This window comes from Choloepus didactylus, chromosome 4 (genome assembly GCF_015220235.1).
Source record: "Choloepus didactylus isolate mChoDid1 chromosome 4, mChoDid1.pri, whole genome shotgun sequence".
NCBI lineage: Eukaryota > Metazoa > Chordata > Mammalia > Pilosa > Megalonychidae > Choloepus > Choloepus didactylus.
Window position 1 is genome coordinate 3798441 of NC_051310.1, and position 19159 is coordinate 3817599.

General features: G+C 40.0%; 1 protein-coding gene across 6 annotated transcripts in view; it reads right to left on the bottom strand.

Annotated features, from left to right (window-relative positions):
* Nucleotides 1-19159, bottom strand: part of MARK3 (microtubule affinity regulating kinase 3) — a 136598-nt gene extending 117439 nt beyond the window's left edge. The window contains exons 1-2 of one of the 6 annotated variants that reach the window (XM_037831770.1): nucleotides 18446-19159; nucleotides 3618-3735 (exon numbers count right to left, since the gene is read on the bottom strand). In XM_037831770.1, coding sequence (XP_037687698.1) covers nucleotides 3618-3735; nucleotides 18446-18465 — 138 coding nt within the window. In that variant the 5' untranslated portion in view covers nucleotides 18466-19159. Of the gene's footprint in view, nucleotides 1-1730; nucleotides 2422-3617; nucleotides 3736-18445 lie in introns of those variants that run through there. The other 5 variants (XM_037831773.1, XM_037831768.1, XM_037831771.1 and 2 more) reach the window with 5 other exon arrangements.

The following is a 19159-nucleotide window of genomic DNA, read 5'->3' on the forward strand; positions in this document are numbered from 1 at the left end:
AAGACAACAGTAGTCCCAAAAACCCTAAAGAATACCCGGATCGCTAACTGAGACTATAAATAAAGTTTCCCTCATTAAGTTTATTTTTCAGAAACTTAAAACTTCCAGAGAGCTCCAATGACAACTAAATCCCCAAACCCAGAGGCAACAGCCTCTTCAAGAACATCAACCAGTTGCGTCCCCTTTTCCCATAATGTTGACACCCCTTTTCAACATGAGAAAGTTAGGGTAGTCACTGCCTAGACATCCCTGAAGATTGGGAAAGTGATTAAACTAGAGGAAGGGGTAGCAACTGACAAAATAAAATTTAACAAAGGATTATGAATACAGAATCTCTATATAATTTTCTTTTACTTGGCTGCTAGGGTACTAGAACAGCTAGAAGGGAAGAACTGAAATGGTGGAACTGTAACCCATAACATTCTTTGAAATTTGCTATATAACTACTTGTTAAATTGTAATTTGAAAGTTATCACCTTTCTGTATATGTTATATTTCACAATAAGGAAATAACTGAAACTGTGTTACTGTAACCCATAAATTTGGGTTTGCTCTCTACTTGTTAAATTGCACTTGGAAAGTTATCACTTCTATGTAAACATGTTTTATTCCACAATTTAAAAAATGAACCAATTTACTAAAAGAAATGGGAAATTGTCACTATCCTCTCTGAAAAGACAGCTTCTTTTTAAACTTCTGCACATCATCCATAAAGCTGGTATCAGACGAAGGATGTATCAATGCCCAAAAGGGATTACTGTAATGTTCCCTATAGTTAGTATACTGAATTTTATATATATTAGCTATAAATAAAGATCTGTGAAGAAAATGATAATTGGATTAAAAATCTAAAACCTTAAAAGATGGGTAAAGTTAGAAATGAACTGGGAAGTAATGAGTCCTAAAGATGCTTTTTAAAAAGAGAGAGAAAATTTAAAATATTAAAATTACTAGGAAGTAATCAAGTGAACTAAAAGACTGCCAAATGAAATGCAAAAACTAGCTACTGGTGATGAAAGTATTTTTCTGAATATTAAACACATAAGCCCTATAGTTTTTCACGATCCTTGCCTTTCAATAAGTCTAACATTTCTTTAAATGAAAACGATCAACTAGAAAGACATAAACTTTTAAAAGCTGTTAAAACAGTCTCATCCAATACCAACTGTTGTAAACTTTAAGAATAATTAAATAAAGCAAGTGATTAGTAAATCAGTAGAATTTGTTGAATTGACCATTTAAATTGATCATTCAGTGTACTGGCTTTGAATGAACTGATTTTTCAGCAAACAGGCTTTCAGCAAATTGACCTGGAGACGCTTTAGGGCAGTGGTTGGTTCTCACCCAGGGGTGATTTTGTTCCACAGTGGACATTTGGCAGTGTCTGGATACATTTTTGGTACTGACAACCAGAAGGACGCTACTGGTATCTAGTGAGTAGAGGCCAGGGATGCTGTAAGCATCCTATAGTTCACAGGACAGTCCTCCATAACAAAGAATTAAATGGTTCAAAATGCCAATAGTGGGGGCTTGAGGCTTTGGGCCCAGGAGCCTCAAAGGGGAATGGGTACAGGGGAATGGATACACAGAGGGGATCAAGCCTCGTGGTGGCCATGGACTGCTTCATGTGGACCAGTGACCTCCTGGAGATCACTGAGACCTTGGTGATCTAGCAGCGTGGGGTGCCCATCTTCAATGGCAAGGAGAAATTGTTACTGGTCGATGCTTACAGAAGCTTTCGACTTCCTCCTAAGCAGTGGAGGGGGACCCCCAGCTATCAAGAGGCACATTGGAAACCAGACGCAGATGTCGTCATGCCATCTTCTCAAGCAGCAAATTGTTGCTGGACTTGAGGTCCTGGTGCAAGATGGGTACGATGGTCTCTTCATGCAGGAATGCTGCACGGCCATTCCTCTTTTCCAAATTGTTCAGTGAAGAACAGGTGCCTGGCATTGGAAAAAGTGTCAAAGTAGAGGTTCATCTCTACCCAGCACCTCCTAACAAAGAACCTGCTCCATTCCAAAGTAGTAAGAATGCCTCCATCAAAGAACATGGCCAGACTGAGAAGTCTGTTGTATCCTCAAGGGAAGAACTATTCAGAGTTGTACTGAGTGGTACCAAACACAGAGCCTGCAGTGTCAGAGGACCAGCCTCCACGATGGATGACTCAAGGGCTTTGTGGGCTGATATCAGATATGACACCAAGAGCATGAGCACAAAAAGAAAAAATAGATCAAATGTACTTCATCAAAATAAAAAACTTATGTACATCAATGGACCTTGTCAAGAAAGTGAAAAGACAATCCACATATGATAGAAAGTAGTTGGAAACAAATAATGTGATAAGGATTTCAAATCAAGAATACATAATGCACATCTACAATTTAACCACAAAAAAATGAACAAACCTATTGAAAAGTGGTCAAAGGACTTGAATAGCCATTTCTCCAAAAAAGAAATACAAATGGCACATTAAAAGGTGCTCAGCATCATTAACCATTAAGGAAATGCAAAATCAAAACCACAATAAGATTAACATTTCACAGGCACTAGGATGGCTACTATTCAAAAGAAAACAAAATAGAAAATAAAAGTTGGCAAGGATGTGGAGAAATTTGACTGCTTATAGGAATGTAAAATGGGAAGCCACTGTGTAAAACAGTTTGTTTCCTCAGAATGCTGAACATGGAATTATCATATATGATGGTTGAGTTCATATATAATCTGGCTAGGTTATGGTGCCTAGTTGTTTGGTCAAGCACACACTGGCCTGATTATTAGTGTGAGGACTATTTCATAGATGGATATGCACCTATAACCAGTTGGTTGCATCTAGGGCTGACTGCATTTGCAATCAGCAAGGGAGATTCCCCTCAACAAAGCTGGGAGGTCATCCAATTAATATAAAGCCTTAAAAGCCAAAATTGAGGACTTCAGAAATCCTGTGGGTTCTGTTTCTCTGGAGATTCCTAATTCCTGATTAATACAGATTTGGGTACTGAGAATGATTCTTGAGAAACAGAATCATAAGGATGAGATTCCTGAATTGGTTGGTTCTGGAGCTTTTACAAGTGGCTCTCCAATCTGATTGGATTTAAAGGCACTAATGACTCCATTTCCAATGATAAAGAGAGCACTAAAAGTCAAGTTGTGAACAAGCAATGGAGATACACAAAATATCAACACTGAATACTCCTACGTACATGCTTCTTAAGAGGCGAGGCGAGAGGTGACAGTGTATTTGATACCTTCTATTTTTGTGAAGTTAAAAAGTATAATGAGGTTGGCTGGTTGTTTATAAATACACTGAACAAAGTTGTTAAAGAAAAGGATGAGTTCACAGATTCAAATTCTCAGCTCAAGCATCAAATGAATGACATGAAAATTAAAAAAAAAAAAAAAAATGCCAATAGTGCCAAGGTTAACACACCCTACTTTTGGGAAATGACTGAGCCTCCTATGTTCTTTTTTCTGTTGGTGACACCACTATCTACCTTGTTACCCAAATGAGAAACTTAAGGAGTCATCCCTCTCCCCACACTTCCATATCAAATCGGTCACCTTCTCTCCATTTCTACCTACTGAGCTCATCTTCTCTGGCAATTCCCCCAACTTACCCTCCGCCTCTGCCAGGGCCTTTCTAGCCCACCTTTCACACTGAAGCCATCAACAAGGTCTTCCTTACCCTGGCCAGTGTCATCTCTCACAACACTCTCATTTCGTGGGCCACTAACACTGGGGGGGAAAAAAACAGCTTTAGTTCCTTAACATCATGACTGGTGGCAATTTCTTATCATTATGCTTCTTATCAGGCTGTCCCTTCTGCCTTGCTCCCCCTCCCATCCCTGATCCTTCACTTAAAAGTACCTGACTATGAACTCCTTATATACAAGAACGGACTCATCTTTGTATTCTCAGTACACAGGTCCTAGTTTGACATTGATGAACAAATGGCCAAGCAGATGTGCCTGGCTAGAGTATTAAGTTTATATAGGAGAGGAGTTAGAGATAATAAAGCTAGAAAGGTGAGCCAGGAACTTCAAATACTAAACGAAAGACTTAAGATAATCTAGTTTTTATTTTAAGAATAACACCACAAAAGCTGCCTGAAGAAGGAAGCTAGCACTACCAAACCCCATCGTGCCGAGTGGGTTGGGCCAAGCACTTTGCAGGTAATATTTTCTTTAGTCACAACAACCTTGGAGCAAGGGCAGGGGGTAGAAGGTGTTATTTCCCCTTTGACAAATGAAAAAGAAGAGGCATAGACACGAAAATTAATTCGCCCATGGTTAAGTTATTTAGATCTGAAGACGGGTTTCAAATCCAATCTGTAACTCCAAATCCCAATTTCGCCTTTTATGGGTTTTTTTTGTTTTTGTTCCTTCTTTTTTGCTCCTCATCTTGTCCAGTCTATTTCAAAACTGTCTTCAGGGTGTCTCCCTCCACCACAGTCTTTGTTAGCTTCCCATTTTCTCTCTCACTTCAAAGCCCAGACTCTTTCCACCATGCCTCCCTTTAAGAAAATAATCTGGGGTTTTAAAAATGGGATAAGAAAGTAATCTCACTGGAATGAACTACAGTTGAACAGAACTAAAATTCCTGCTCTCCAGGAGCTTTCAAGTATACCAGGGGAAATTGACAAAACAGAATAAACATATATAACACGTAGATTATACATGTTAGAAGGTAATAAATACAATGGAAAAAATAAAAAGTGACATTTGAGCAAGACATAAGGACGTAATAGTTAGCCATGTAGATTTCTGGAAGAAAAGAGTTCCAGGTGAAGAAAACAACTAGTGCCAAAATTCTGAGATTGGAGTCTGCCTGGTGTTTTCAAAGAGCAGCAAGGAGACACATGGGCGTAGTGTTGTGACTGAGGACAAAAAGGTAAAGGGAAGCCAGATCATGGAAAGCCTTACCCATAATAAACTCTATGAGGTTATTACTATTACCCATCCCCATTTTATAGTTGAGGTATCTGAGGCACAAAGAAGGTAAAAAAACTTGCCCAAGATCACACAATAAAATGCTATGCCAGATTATAAACCCAAAGAGTTACTATTGTAGGTGGTTTAAAAACATGACCCCAAAGACACCAACACACCTTCCATTAAGATATAGGGTCCATATCTCTTCTCTTTGAATCTGGCTAGGCTTGTGACTGCTTTAACCAAGAGAGAATGGCAGAAGTAACAATATGTGACTTCTGAGGCTAGGTCACAAAAGGCATGCAGTGTCTGTCTGCCTTGATTGCTGAAACACCGAGCCACCACGGAAGAAGTCCACTATATCAAAACTTCCATGCTGGAGAGCCCAAGAATGCACTCTGGCCAACAGTCCTAGATGAGCCCAGCCTTCTAACCATACCTGCCACGGTGTCCAATATGTGGGCAAAGAAACAGTCTAGGAAATGGATCCACTAGCCCAGCAGTTCAAATCCCCCTAGTCTTTCCATCCTCTACAACTGAGGTCCCAGACATAGTGGAGAAGAGACAAACCATTCCTCACTCAATTCCTGACACACGATCTATGAACATAACAAAACGACTGCTGTTTTACATTACTAAGTTGTGAGGTGGCTTGTTCCATAACAATGATAACTACAACTATGCAATAAGCAGGAAATAAAGATTATGAACCTGACCTAAGTTGACAGAAATGGAGAAAGAAACTGGAATATATTACCACGGTATGTGGTGGGTTCTTTATCATTGAAGATCTTTAAGAAGAGGACTGTGAGTTTAGATGACAACCTTCTTTTGATGATTTAGGAGAAGAAAACATAAGCTCCTCAATCCATTCCACTAGTAAAGCTACTATAAGACCAGTGGAAGACCTAAGATAAGCAAGGACTTGTCAAGGGAAAGAAGACAAGGAAAGAAAAGGATATAGTGTCTGAAAGCAATGTCTTCAAAAACAGCCTCAAATGCCACCAGCAACTAAAATTATCCCTCTGGATAAAGAATTATACACCTAATGGCAGAAAGCTGATTTGGAAGTGGTTCTAAGACCTCCAGGATTCTCATTCTAGAATCTGCTACTGTAATGAATGCAGTCATAAAGGTATCAACTAAATAAAGAAAAAGGGTTATATAAAATTCTGGAATCAAAACCTTTGGGTTCAACTTATTCAAATTTCATATTAAATTCTACCAATACAGATTTTGTTCAAGTAAAACGTCCATAGTACAAACCTCACAATATCTAATATTCCACCCAAAAGCAACTGTCTATTAGCAAGAAATGCAGACAAAACACCACCTGCTTTGTTCAAGCTTCAACTGAGAACACAGAGATCCCACATAACCCACAGAAATAATGCCTAATCCGGTCTAGGTAAGATTATATAAGGCCAGCCCTGGCTGAGCAGCTCAAGTGGCTAGAGTGCAGTTCTAAAGAACTCTAGGCTTGAAGAAAAAGTTGGACTCCAAAAAGAAAGTCTTTTTCTTACAGTACCAACTTCCTCCCACACCATTACACTATGTGGGCAGGTGCATATGGACCAACACCAGCCTCTTACTTACAGATAAACTCCAAGCACATTCTTTAACTTCTTGTGTAAGAGAAGACTTCAAAGCTGGGAGACTCCCAGATAAGAGATTTTTTTCTCTTCAAGTTTAATTTAAAAATTTTAAATGGATGTGAGACAGGTGAATTCCTGACAAACCCCTCCAGTGCTGATCAGAATGGGCTACATTCCCTGACTCTGACTCTTTCAGCCTGAGAACAAGTGTCCTGGGATAAAAATTGGCTATCTCTTAGAATAATAAAATCTGAACAATCACCTTTGAAATCAAAGATAACAGGTATTATTAAATTATATTAAACTGTGTATAATTCTCTTTTAATTGATTATAATGTAAATCATGCCTAACATAAATAATCAAAATGACCAATATTCTAATGACCCTCTCAAATGAAGCCTATAAGACCCTTCCCTAACCTCTCTGACCCAACATGAAATCTCTGAATTCTTCAGAGAGCAACTTATTTTTAAAAGACCCAAACAGTTTGGTTCAATGAAAGCTGGGTTTGGAGGTTAAAAAGCAGATTAAATGAAACCACATTACATACTTTACATGAGATATTATACAAAGTGTTTAGTTACATTGTATAGAATAAGTGATTTGACAAATGGAAACTATTTTTATTCTCCATAACCACACTTTCTTACAAAGAATCAGTTTTTAAAAACTCCTGGAGAGTCAACATAATCCAATCAAAATTCCAATATCCTTCTTTGCAGAAATGTAAAAGCCAATCATCAAATTTATATGGAAGGAGGAGGCGGGGCAAGATGGCAGACTGGTGAGCTGTAAGTTTTAGCTACTCCTCCAGGAAAGTAGGTAAAAAACCAGGAACTGCGTGGACTGGACACCACAGAGCAATCTGACTTTGGGCATACTTCATACAACACTCATGAAAACGTGGAACTGCTGAGATCAGCGAAATCTGTAAGTTTTTGCGGCCAGGGGACCCGCGCCCCTCCCTGCCAGGCTCAGTCCCGGGGGAGGAGGGGCTGTCAGCTCCGGGAAGGAGAAGGGAGATGCAGCAAAAGTAGTGCTAAGGGGGAAATTTATAGCACTAAACGCATATATTAAAAAGGAAGAAAGAGCCAAAATCAAAGAACTAATGGATGAACTGAAGAAGCTAGAAAATGAACAGCAAACCAATCCTAAACCAAGTACAAGAAAAGAAATAACAAGGAAATAAATGACATAGAGAACAAAAAAACAATAGAAAGGATAAATATCACCAAAAGTTGGTTCTTTGAGAAGATCAACAAGATTGACAAGCCCCTAGCTAGACTGACAAAATCAAAAAGAGAGAAGACCCATATAAACAAAATAATGAATGAAAAAGGTGACATAACTGCAGATCCTGAAGAAATTAAAAAAATTATAAGAGGATATTATGAACAACTGTATGGCAACAAACTGGATAATGTAGAAGAAATGGACAATTTCCTGGAAACATATGAACAACCTAGACTGACCAGAGAAGAAATAGAAGACCTCAACCAACCCATCACAAGCAAAGAGATCCAATCAGTCATCAAAAATCTTCCCACAAATAAATGCCCAGGGCCAGATGGCTTCACAGGGGAATTCTACCAAACTTTCCAGAAAGAACTGACACCAATCTTACTCAAACTCTTTCAAAACATTGAAAAAAATGGAACACTACCTAACTCATTTTATGAAGCTAACATCAATCTAATACCAAAACCAGGCAAAGATGCTACAAAAAAGGAAAACTACCGGCCAATCTCCCTAATGAATATAGATGCAAAAATCCTCAACAAAACACTTGCAAATCGAATCCAAAGACACATTAAAAAAATCATACACCATGACCAAGTGGGGTTTATTCCAGGCATGCAAGGATGGTTCAACATAAGAAAATCAATCAATGTATTACAACACATTAAAAACTCGAAAGGGAAAAATCAATTGATCATCTCAATAGATGCTGAAAAAGCATTTGACAAAATCCAACATCCCTTTTTGATAAAAACACTGCAAAAGGTAGGAATTGAAGGAAACTTCCTCAACATGATAAAGAGCATATATGAAAAACCCACAGCCAGCATAGTACTCAATGGTGAGAGACTGAAAGCCTTCCCTCTAAGATCAGGAACAAGACAAGGATGCCCGCTGTCACCACTGTTATTCAACATTGTGCTGGAAGTGCTAGCCAGGGCAATCCGGCAAGACAAAGAAATAAAAGGCATCCAAATTGGAAAAGAAGTAAAACTGTCATTGTTTGCAGATGATATGATCTTATATCTAGAAAACCCTGAGAAATCAACGATACACCTACTAGAGCTAATAAACAAATTTAGCAAAGTAGCGGGATACAAGATTAATGCACATAAGTCAGTAATGTTTCTATATGCTAGAAATGAACAAACTGAAGAGACACTCAAGAAAAAGATACCATTTTCAATAGCAACTAAAAAAATCAAGTACCTAGGAATAAACTTAACCAAAGATGTAAAAGACCTATACAAAGAAAACTACATAACTCTACTAAAAGAAATAGAAGGGGACCTTAAAAGATGGAAAAATATTCCATGTTCATGGATAGGAAGGCTAAATGTCATTAAGATGTCAATTCTACCCAAACTCATCTACAGATTCAATGCAATCCCAATCAAAATTCCAACAACCTACTTTGCAGACTTGGAAAAGCTAGTTATCAAATTTATTTGGAAAGGGAAGATGCCTCGAATTGCTAAAGACACTCTAAAAAAGAAAAACGAAGTGGGAGGACTTACACTCCCTGACTTTGAAGCTTATTATAAAGCAACAGTTGCCAAAACAGCATGGTACTGGCACAAAGATAGACATATAGATCAATGGAATCGAATTGAGAATTCAGAGATAGACCCTCAGATCTATGGCCGACTGATCTTTGATAAGGCCCCCAAAGTCACCGAACTGAGCCATAATGGTCTTTTCAACAAATGGGGCTGGGAGAGTTGGATATCCATATCCAAAAGAATGAAAGAGGACCCCTACCTCACCCCCTACACAAAAATTAACTCAAAATGGACCAAAGATCTCAATATAAAAGAAAGTACCATAAAACTCCTAGAAGATAATGTAGGAAAACATCTTCAAGACCTTGTATTAGGAGGCCACTTCCTAGACTTTACACCCAAAGCACAAGCAACAAAAGAGAAAATAGATAAATGGGAACTCCTCAAGCTTAGAAGTTTCTGCACCTCAAAGGAATTTCTCAAAAAGGTAAAGAGGCAGCCAACTCAATGGGAAAAAATTTTTGGAAACCATGTATCTGACAAAAGACTGATATCTTGCATATACAAAGAAATCCTACAACTCAATGACAATAGTACAGACAGCCCAATTATAAAATGGGCAAAAGATATGAAAAGACAGTTCTCTGAAGAGGAAATACAAATGGCCAAGAAACACATGAAAAAATGTTCAGCTTCACTAGCTATTAGAGAGATGCAAATTAAGACCACAATGAGATACCATCTAACACCGATTAGAATGGCTGCCATTAAACAAACAGGAAACTACAAATGCTGGAGGGGATATGGAGAAATTGGAACTCTTATTCATTGTTGGTGGGACTGTATAATGGTTCAGCCACTCTGGAAGTCAGTCTGGCAGTTCCTTAGAAAACTAGATATAGAGCTACCATTCGATCCAGCGATTGCACTTCTCAGTATATACCCGGAAGATCGGAAAGCAGTGACACGAACAGATATCTGCACGCCAATGTTTATAGCAGCATTATTCACAATTGCCAAGAGATGGAAACAACCCAAATGTCCTTCAACAGATGAGTGGATAAATAAAATGTGGTATATACACACGATGGAATACTACGCGGCAGTAAGAAGGAACGATCTGGTGAAACATATGACAACATGGATGAACCTTGAAGACATAATGCTGAGCAAAATAAGCCAGGCACAAAAAGAGAAATATTATATGCTACCACTAATGTGAACTTTGAAAAATGTAAAACAAATGGTTTGTAATGTAGAATGTAGGGGAACTAGCAGTAGAGAGCAATTAAGGAAGGGGGAACAATAATCCAAGAAGAACAGATAAGCTATTTAACGTTCTGGGGATGCCCAGAAATGACTATGGTCTGTTAATTTCTGATGGATGTAGTAGGAACAAGTTCACTGAAATGTTGCTATATTATGTAACTTTCTTGGGGTAAAGTAGGAACATGTTGGAAGTTAAGCAGTTATCTTAGGTTAGTTGTCTTTTTCTTACTCCCTTGTTATGGTCTCTTTGAAATGTTCTTTTATTGTATGTTTGTTTTCTTTTTAACTTTTTTTTTCATACAGTTGATTTAAAAAAGAAGGGAAAGTTAAAAAAAAAAAAAAGAAAAAAGACAAACAAGGAAGAAAAAAAAAAAAGATGTAGTGCCCCCTTGAGGAGCCTGTGGAGAATGCAGGGGTATTCGCCTACCCCACCTCCATGGTTGCTAACATGACCACAGACATAGGGGACTGGTGGTTTGATGGGTTGAGCCCTCTACCATAAGTTTTACCCTTGGGAAGACGGTTGCTGCAAAGGAGAGGCTAGGCCTCCCTGTATTTGTGCCTAAGAGTCTCCTCCTGAATGCCTCTTTGTTGCTCAGATGTGGCCCTCTCTCTCTGGCTAAGCCAACTTGAAAGGTGAAATCACTGCCCTCCCCCCTACGTGGGATCAGACACCCAGGGAAGTGAATCTCCCTGGCAACGTGGAATATGACTCCCGGGGAGGAATGTAGACCCGGCATCGTGGGATGGAGAACATCTTCTTGACCAAAAGGGGGATGTGAAAGGAAATGAAATAAGCTTCAGTGGCAGAGAGATTCCAAAACGAGCCGAGAGATCACTCTGGTGGGCACTCTTACGCACACTTTAGACAACCTTTTTTAGATTCTAAAGAATTGGGGTAGCTGGTGGTGGATACCTGAAACTTTTAAACTACAACCCAGAACCCATGAATCTCGAAGACAGTTGTATAAAAATGTAGCTTATGAGGGGTGACAGTGGGATTGGGAATGCCATAAGGACCAAACTCCACTTTGTCTAGTTTATGGATGGATGTGTAGAAAAGTAGGGGAAGCAAACAAACAGATAAAGGTACCCAGTGTTCTTTTTTACTTCAATTGCTCTTTTTCACTCTAATTATTATTCTTGTTATTTTTGTGTGTATGCTAATGAAGGTGTCAGGGATTGATTTAGGTGATGAATGTACAACTATGTAATGGTACTGTAAACAATCGAAAGTACAATTTGTTTTGTATGAAAAAAAAAAATAAATGAATCCCAAAGAGAAGTAAAAAAAAAAAAAAAAAAATTAATCAACGATATACAACTTATCCGCAGAGGTTTAAGACAAAAAAAAAAAAAAAAATTTATATGGAAGGGTAAGGGCGCTTGAATAGCCAAAATCATCTTGAAAAAGATGAATTAAGTTGGAGGACTTCATTCCCAATGAATGAACTTATTACACGGCTACATAATCAAAGCAACATAGTACTGGCACAAGGACAGACATGGAAACCAATGGAATTGAACTGAGAGTTCACAAATCAACCCTCACATCTATAGCCAAGTGATTTTTGATAAGGGTGCCAAGTCCATTCAATGGGGAAAGAACAGTCTTTTCAACAAATGGTGCTGGGAAAACTGGACAGCCATACGCAAAAGCATGAAGGTGGACCTCTACCTCACACCATATACAAAAATTAACTCAAAAATGGATTAAAGACCTAAAGATAAGAACCAAAGCTATAAAATCCCTAGAAAACACAGGAACACATCTTCAGAATCTTGTTAAGCAATGGTTTCTTAGACTACACACCAAAAGCACAAGAAACAAAAGAAAAAAAAAAAAAAGATAAAATGGACTTGAACAAAAATTAAAAACTTTTTGTGCATCAGAGTACTTTACCATCAAAGTAAAAAGAGAACCTACAGAATGGGAGAAGATATTTGCAAATCACATATTCCATAAGGGTTTAATATCCTGAATATATAAAGAAATCTTGCAACTCAAAAACAAAGACAAACAACCTAATCTAAAAATGGGCAAAAGACTTGAAGAGACATTTCCCTAAAGAAGAAACACAAATGGCCAATAAGCACAGGAAAAGATGCTCACTGTTGTTAGCCATCAGGGAAATGCAAATCAAAGCCACAATGAAAAACCATCGTACACGCACTAAAATGGCTTTTTTTTTTTTAATGGAAAATGACAAGTGTTAAAGAGGATGTGGAGAAATAAAAACATTCTTTCATTGTTGATGGGAATGTAAAATGGTGCAGCCACTGTGAAAAACAGTTGGCAGTTCCTCAGAAAGTTAAGTATAGAATTTTCATGACCCAGAAATCCCATTTCTAGGTATACACCCAAAATAAATGAAGCAGGGTCTCAAATATTTGCACCCCCATGTTCATAGCAGCATCATTCACAGTTGCCAGAATATGGAAGCACCCAAGTGTACAACAACAGATGAATGGATAAACAAAATGTGGCATATACATATAATGGAATATTGTTCAGTCATGAAAATGAAGCTCTAATACATGTGACAACGTGGATGAATCCTGATGACATCATGTTGAGTGAAATAAGCCAGATACAAAAGGTCTGGCTTTTTGGGGTGTCACCAGTGGTGACAAAAGGACAAATACCATATGATTTCACTGACATGTAATAATTAGAATAAGCAGATTCATACAGGTTACCAGGGGCCAGAATGGGGCTAGGGAATGAAGAGTTAATGCTTAATTGGTACACCATTGCTGTTTGGGATGATAGAAAAGTTTCAGTGATGGATGGTGGTGATGGTAGCACAACACTGTGAATGTAATCAACACTACTGAATTATGTATTTGAATGTGATTTAAAGGGGAAATTTTAGGCTGTATACACAGCACTAGAATAAAAAAAATTTAAACCATAGAACTGTACAACACAGTGAACCTAAGTATAAACTACAGACTAAAGTTAATAGCATAATTATAATAATGTATTGTTTCATCAATTCTAACAAGGTACCACACTAATGCAAAGAATTCATAATAGGAAAAACCGTATGAGGGGTGGTATATGAGAACGCTGTATTTCTGCATGATTTTCCTGTAAGTCTACAACTTCTCTAAAAACAAAACAAAACAAAGCTACCTGTGGAAACTGAAAACTTCAGTAAACCTATTCGAAATCTCTCTTCCATTGTCACAGTACAATCTAAAAGAGAATACAGTCTATTAGCAAGCATTCATTGGGCTACTCTCTAAGGTAGCACCAACACCACCACGAAACTTGTCAGAAATGCAAACTCTAGGGTCCCAACTGTAGAACCAAAGTGCAGGGATGGGGCATTCAGGGTGATTCTTATGTTTGCTCAAGTTTGAGAGTTTACAGACCAGTTTCACAGAGCTCAAGGTGCCTTGTTCTGCAGGGAATGGGAAGTACTCAAGAGCAGGAATGATAAGGTTCCCAGGTATATCCTCAGCGTCATATACATAGTAGGCTCTCAGAAAAATTTGCTGGACAGGTTAATTCAATCTCACATAACCATTAGCTGGCTAGACGTCAGTTTCTCTACTTCAGAGATAAATTTTGATGATTATTTACATTAACTGAGATCATGCTGCTTTTCCAACCATATCAGGAGCTGTTAAATAACTGGTAAAGCCCTGGGGCCTCTAGCTCTTTGGCAAATAGCCCAAGCTTACAAAGTGTCATATGCTTTGAAATTTAAATGAAAAATGTTTCTAATTTTGCCAGTATAGAAACATGGGATTCATCCATGGTTCTATATAAGGCAGTTGCAGAACATGAAATAAAATGCAAACACTCTTATTGCCTTTTAAAAGCATCTTATTATTTTTTTATCTTCATTTTATTGAGATATATTCACATACCACGCAGTCATACAAAACAAATCGTACATTCAATTGTTCACAGTACCATTACATAGTTGTACATTCATCACCTAAATCAATCCCTGACACCTTCATTAGCACACACACAAAAATAACAAGAATAACAATTAAAGTGAAAAAGAACAATTGAAGTATAAAAGAACACTGGGTAACTTGTCTGTTTGTTTCCTTCCCCTATTTTTCTACTCGTTCATCCATAAACTAGACAAAGTGGAGTGTGGTCCTTATGGCTTTCCCAATCCTACTGACACCCCTCATAAGCTACATTTTTATACAACTGTCTTCGAGATTCATGGGTTCTGGGTTGTAGTTTGATAGTTTCAGGTATCCACCACCAGTTACCCCAATTCTTTAGAACTTAAAAAGGGTTGTCTAAAGTGTGCGTATGAGTGCCCACCAGAGTGACCTCTCGGCTTCTTCTGGAATCTCTCTGCCACTGAAGCTTATTTCATTTCCTTTCACATCCCCCTTTCGGTAAAAGCATCTTATTTTACACATTAACCAACTGCAATGTATGGACGAAATTTGGACTCTGATTTGAACAAAGTGTTATATCAGACAGTTGAGGAAATCTGAACACTGATTGAATATTTGCTATTGAGAAATTAGGGGTTTTGTTTTTTTTTTAGGCAGGATAAAAATACTGTGGTTTCATTTTTTTGAAGAGAGGTTTTGTCTCTTCTAAAAGCTTTACAGATGAAATGCTATGATGTATTGAATTTGCTTCAAAACAATCTTGGGAGAGGGGATAAATGAAGTAAGATAAGCCACTGAACTGCCGATGGTGGCTCACTATGTACCAGAGTTTCTCAACCCTGGCACAACTGATATTTTAGGCCAGATAATTCTTGTTGTGGGGGGGACGTCCTGTGTATTGCAGAATATGATATTAGCAGCATCCCTAGCCAACCTGACAACCCCACCCCACCCCACCGCCGCCCCAGTTGTTTCAACCAAATATGTTTCCAGATCTTGCCAAATGTCTGCTGAGGGACAAAACTGCTCCAGGTCGAAAGCCACTGATAAATACTATTCTCTCTACTTACTTGTTTGAAATTTTCCATAATAAAAGGTTGTGCTTTTAAAAAAATCTTATTTTAGTTATACTCTGTGTATCAGTACAGCTCCATCTCCCTATTTGAATAATTAGTAAATAATATTAATAAATATTAATAATATTAATGAATAAGTAAATTAAAGAAACAGCCCAGTACAGAAGAAAGCAGAGGGGACTGAGCTGGAGAGCTGGGGCCTAGTAGCAGCTCTACTACTGAACACTCAAGTGACCACATGCAGCTCCTGCAGCTTCTGAGTCTCAGCTTCCTCATCGGATCAGACTGTTTGACCAGTCCCTTTGAGTTATAAAATGACTTGATAATAATGAACTTTTATATATCCATCAGTTAAGGGTGGATATTCAAATGAAAACAGTAGTGTACTAAGATGAAGATAATATTCTCCTTGCAAATTATCTGCCTTTTATTATTCTCACAAGCAACATTCTTTTCACGATATATAATTATTTAAAATTTAGAGATGATTCCTAGTAAGTTTTTTTTACAAAATAGAAAACAAAGCTGTTCTAGTTGTAACAGCCAAAAATGTTTATTAATGGTAAATGGATGAAAAATTGTGGTACATCCAAATGAGGACATACTACTTGGCAATAAGTAGCTTTTATTCAAAAACATGAATAAATCTCAAAAGCATTATGCTCAGTGAAAGACACCAGACATAAGAGATTATATACTCTGATTCCATTTCCATGATATTCTGGAAAAGGCAAACTACAGGGACAGAAAACAGACCAGTGGCTGCAAGGGGCTGGGGGATGGAAGTGAAGAATGCCTGTAAAGGGGCACAGGGAATTTTGTGGAGCGATAAAAATGTTCTATATCTTGATTGTGACGATGGTTACATGACTGCACACTTGTCAAAATTCATCAAACTGTCCCCTTAAAAAGGACGAATGTTGTATTTCAATGAACCTAAACAAAAATCTGCTTAACAGACTGAGGCTCCCCTTCATCCTTGTATCTTCTCCACTAGGCTGGCACATTTAATCCTCAGTTCACCAATGGTAGGCTAATAATGTGGTAGGTGCCAACAGGGAACTTGAGATGTAGCACTGACACAAGCACACTACACTGTGAAAGATGCACAGCTTCTTCCAGAACACGCCAATACAAGAGTTTAAAATGGAACAGGATAAGGCGAATTAATGTGATGATATGCTACAAATCTCTGATTTTAATACTGCCAAAAATGCAATCTTAAATAGATTACCTGAGAATAAAGAAAAAGCACAATTCAAAGCCTAGTTTGTTTTAAAAGAATAAAGTCAGCAATTTCTAATGAGGCACAAAAAAACTACAAAATGATTCAACAAATTCACCAGAGAACAAAGTGAATGGACAAAATAAGTCAATGATAATCACAGATATTCACCACCTAAACCATGCATTACAAGAGGGAAAATAAACACTTCTCTTCATGTACTACATTGAAATACATATGTATATATTCAAAAGAAAACCCATTTGCTATAAATCTTTTATTATCACAAATCTGCTACGACTGTTTCTGGCTCCTGCTCTGGTTCAATGTTTTGCTTCTCTGAGTGAAGGTCAATGATCAAAGCTAACCAACTCACTTTTTCGCTTGTTCCACTCATTCTTCAGGGTGAAGAACATGAAAGAGATCAAATGAGAAACAGGTTCTTCAAAAGAAGGACTGTAAGAAAATGAGTTCACTGACCCATATGATCTAGGATTTTCTATTACTCTTATTGTAGTTTTCTAATCCATCTCAGGTGATGGAACGTACACTACTGTACCACTTTCTCATTGGCTCAAAGAGCATCAAATACCATACATTAATATACTGCAGGAATGTTTTAGATCAAAGTTTACATAAACAAATTAATTGCCTGTTACCTGTCCAGCAAACAAGTGGCATTTTGAAGATTAAAATGAAGCCACATTTGATACCACCAGACCACAAGGTCTCAGGACATTATGGAAAGCATGAAAACACAGAGCAAGAAAGCTTTTCCTAAGAGACTTGCCAGCAATTACCTCATAACACTTACAATGAAAGGCCAGAGAAGTTTCTTTGCAAGTTATGTGCTACATGTTTTATGGAAGAAAAACAACTAACTGGGACGTTTTGAATCCAGTGCCAGACACGAGTTCAGAAAACACTTGCACAGAGTCAACATTTCCTCCCTAGAATTTCTACTACAAGTTGTCACTCCCCCAAAATGCTGTTCCTGGCATTTTTAAAAGGTTTGCATGAACAAAGTCAAAACCAAAAACAAAATCAACAGTTCCATTATGGAATGGTCAAATGTGGGCGCTGGAAGGAGGATACCCGAGCCCGGAGCGGGGTCCCCCGCCTGGGAGGTGGCCGGGCGGACCCAGACCCGGGCTTTCACACTCAACATCTCCTCCTCCCCGAAAGGCTCACCCAACTCCCTCCACACACACCCGTGTGGCCGTGAACCTATTCCGTAATGAAGAACTCATCTCCTGAGCAGTGTCCTGCAGCTCCTTCCAGAAGAGGCCCCAAAGATCCTCAGCCGTCACTTCGTTTCAGCGAGTGGCCCTGAACTGGGTGCCGGGTAAGTTTAAAGAACGAGGTGTAAGGCACAGGCCGCCCGACAATCAATCCCTTTTCAGCAACATCAGGAACTCAGATCTTCAACCCGACAGCCTCTCAAGAGCTGCCGGCCCAACTTAGGAGAGTTTGACTAAAACAAGCTTTAACAGCCGCCATGACCTGACCCGCACTCGGCTAAGGCACTGCGCGGAACCCAGCTCCCGAGACCCGGATCCTAAGACTGCAACTTCCAGGCTTCAGCACCCAACCCCCGGAGCGCCCCGGGCCGGCGGGAACACCGACCGCGGACACTGCCGTCTCGCTCCGGGCGGGCGAGGGCGCGGCGCTCCGCTCAAACCCAAGCCGCCCCGAAGCTCCGCCGACGGGGACGTCCGGGCTACTTACGTTCTCAGTGTCCCGTTCATTCACCGTTGGCAACGGGGTCCTAGTGGACATTTTACTTCACTTAAATTCTGCACAATGCCAGGCTGAAAACACAACAGCGCAGCCCGACGAAGTCGGCGACGGGCGTCCTCGAGTCACCAGTGGTTCCGGAGCAGCGCCGCGGGGGAGGGCGGCTCCCCTCCCCCCCACGGTCGTCTAGACCCCGGGCCGGGCCCGGGCCGTCCCCCGCCGGGTCCCGGGGCGCATTCTCCCCCCAGTGCCCCCGGCCGCGGCGAGGAGCCCCGCGGAGGCGGCGGCGGGACCGGGCCTGCGGGTCGGCCCGCCGGCGTCCCCTGCCTCAGGGCGCCCCGCGAGCCCGGGTCCCCTCCCCTCCTCCTCGGCTCCCGCCCGTCGCGCCGCGGATTTCAGCGCCGGGGCCTCCCCACACAAGCGCCGCCGGCGGCCCCTCAGGAGGAGGAGGATGTGGAGGAAGTGGAGCGCAAGACAGGCCGCCGCGGGCCGCGGGCGCCAACCATGGAGGGGGCCTGCGGAGGACGGGCCCGCGCCCAGCTGCTTTTCTCTCTCCGGCCCGCTCTCCGCCTCAGCCTTCGCCCAGGTGGCCGCCGATGCCGCCACCCCCGGCACCTCCGAGCCTCACAGACCCAAGATGGCCGCACCTCGGCTTCCTCTGCTGCCTCCGGACGCCGGAAGTGACGACTCTCCGCCTGCCGGAGT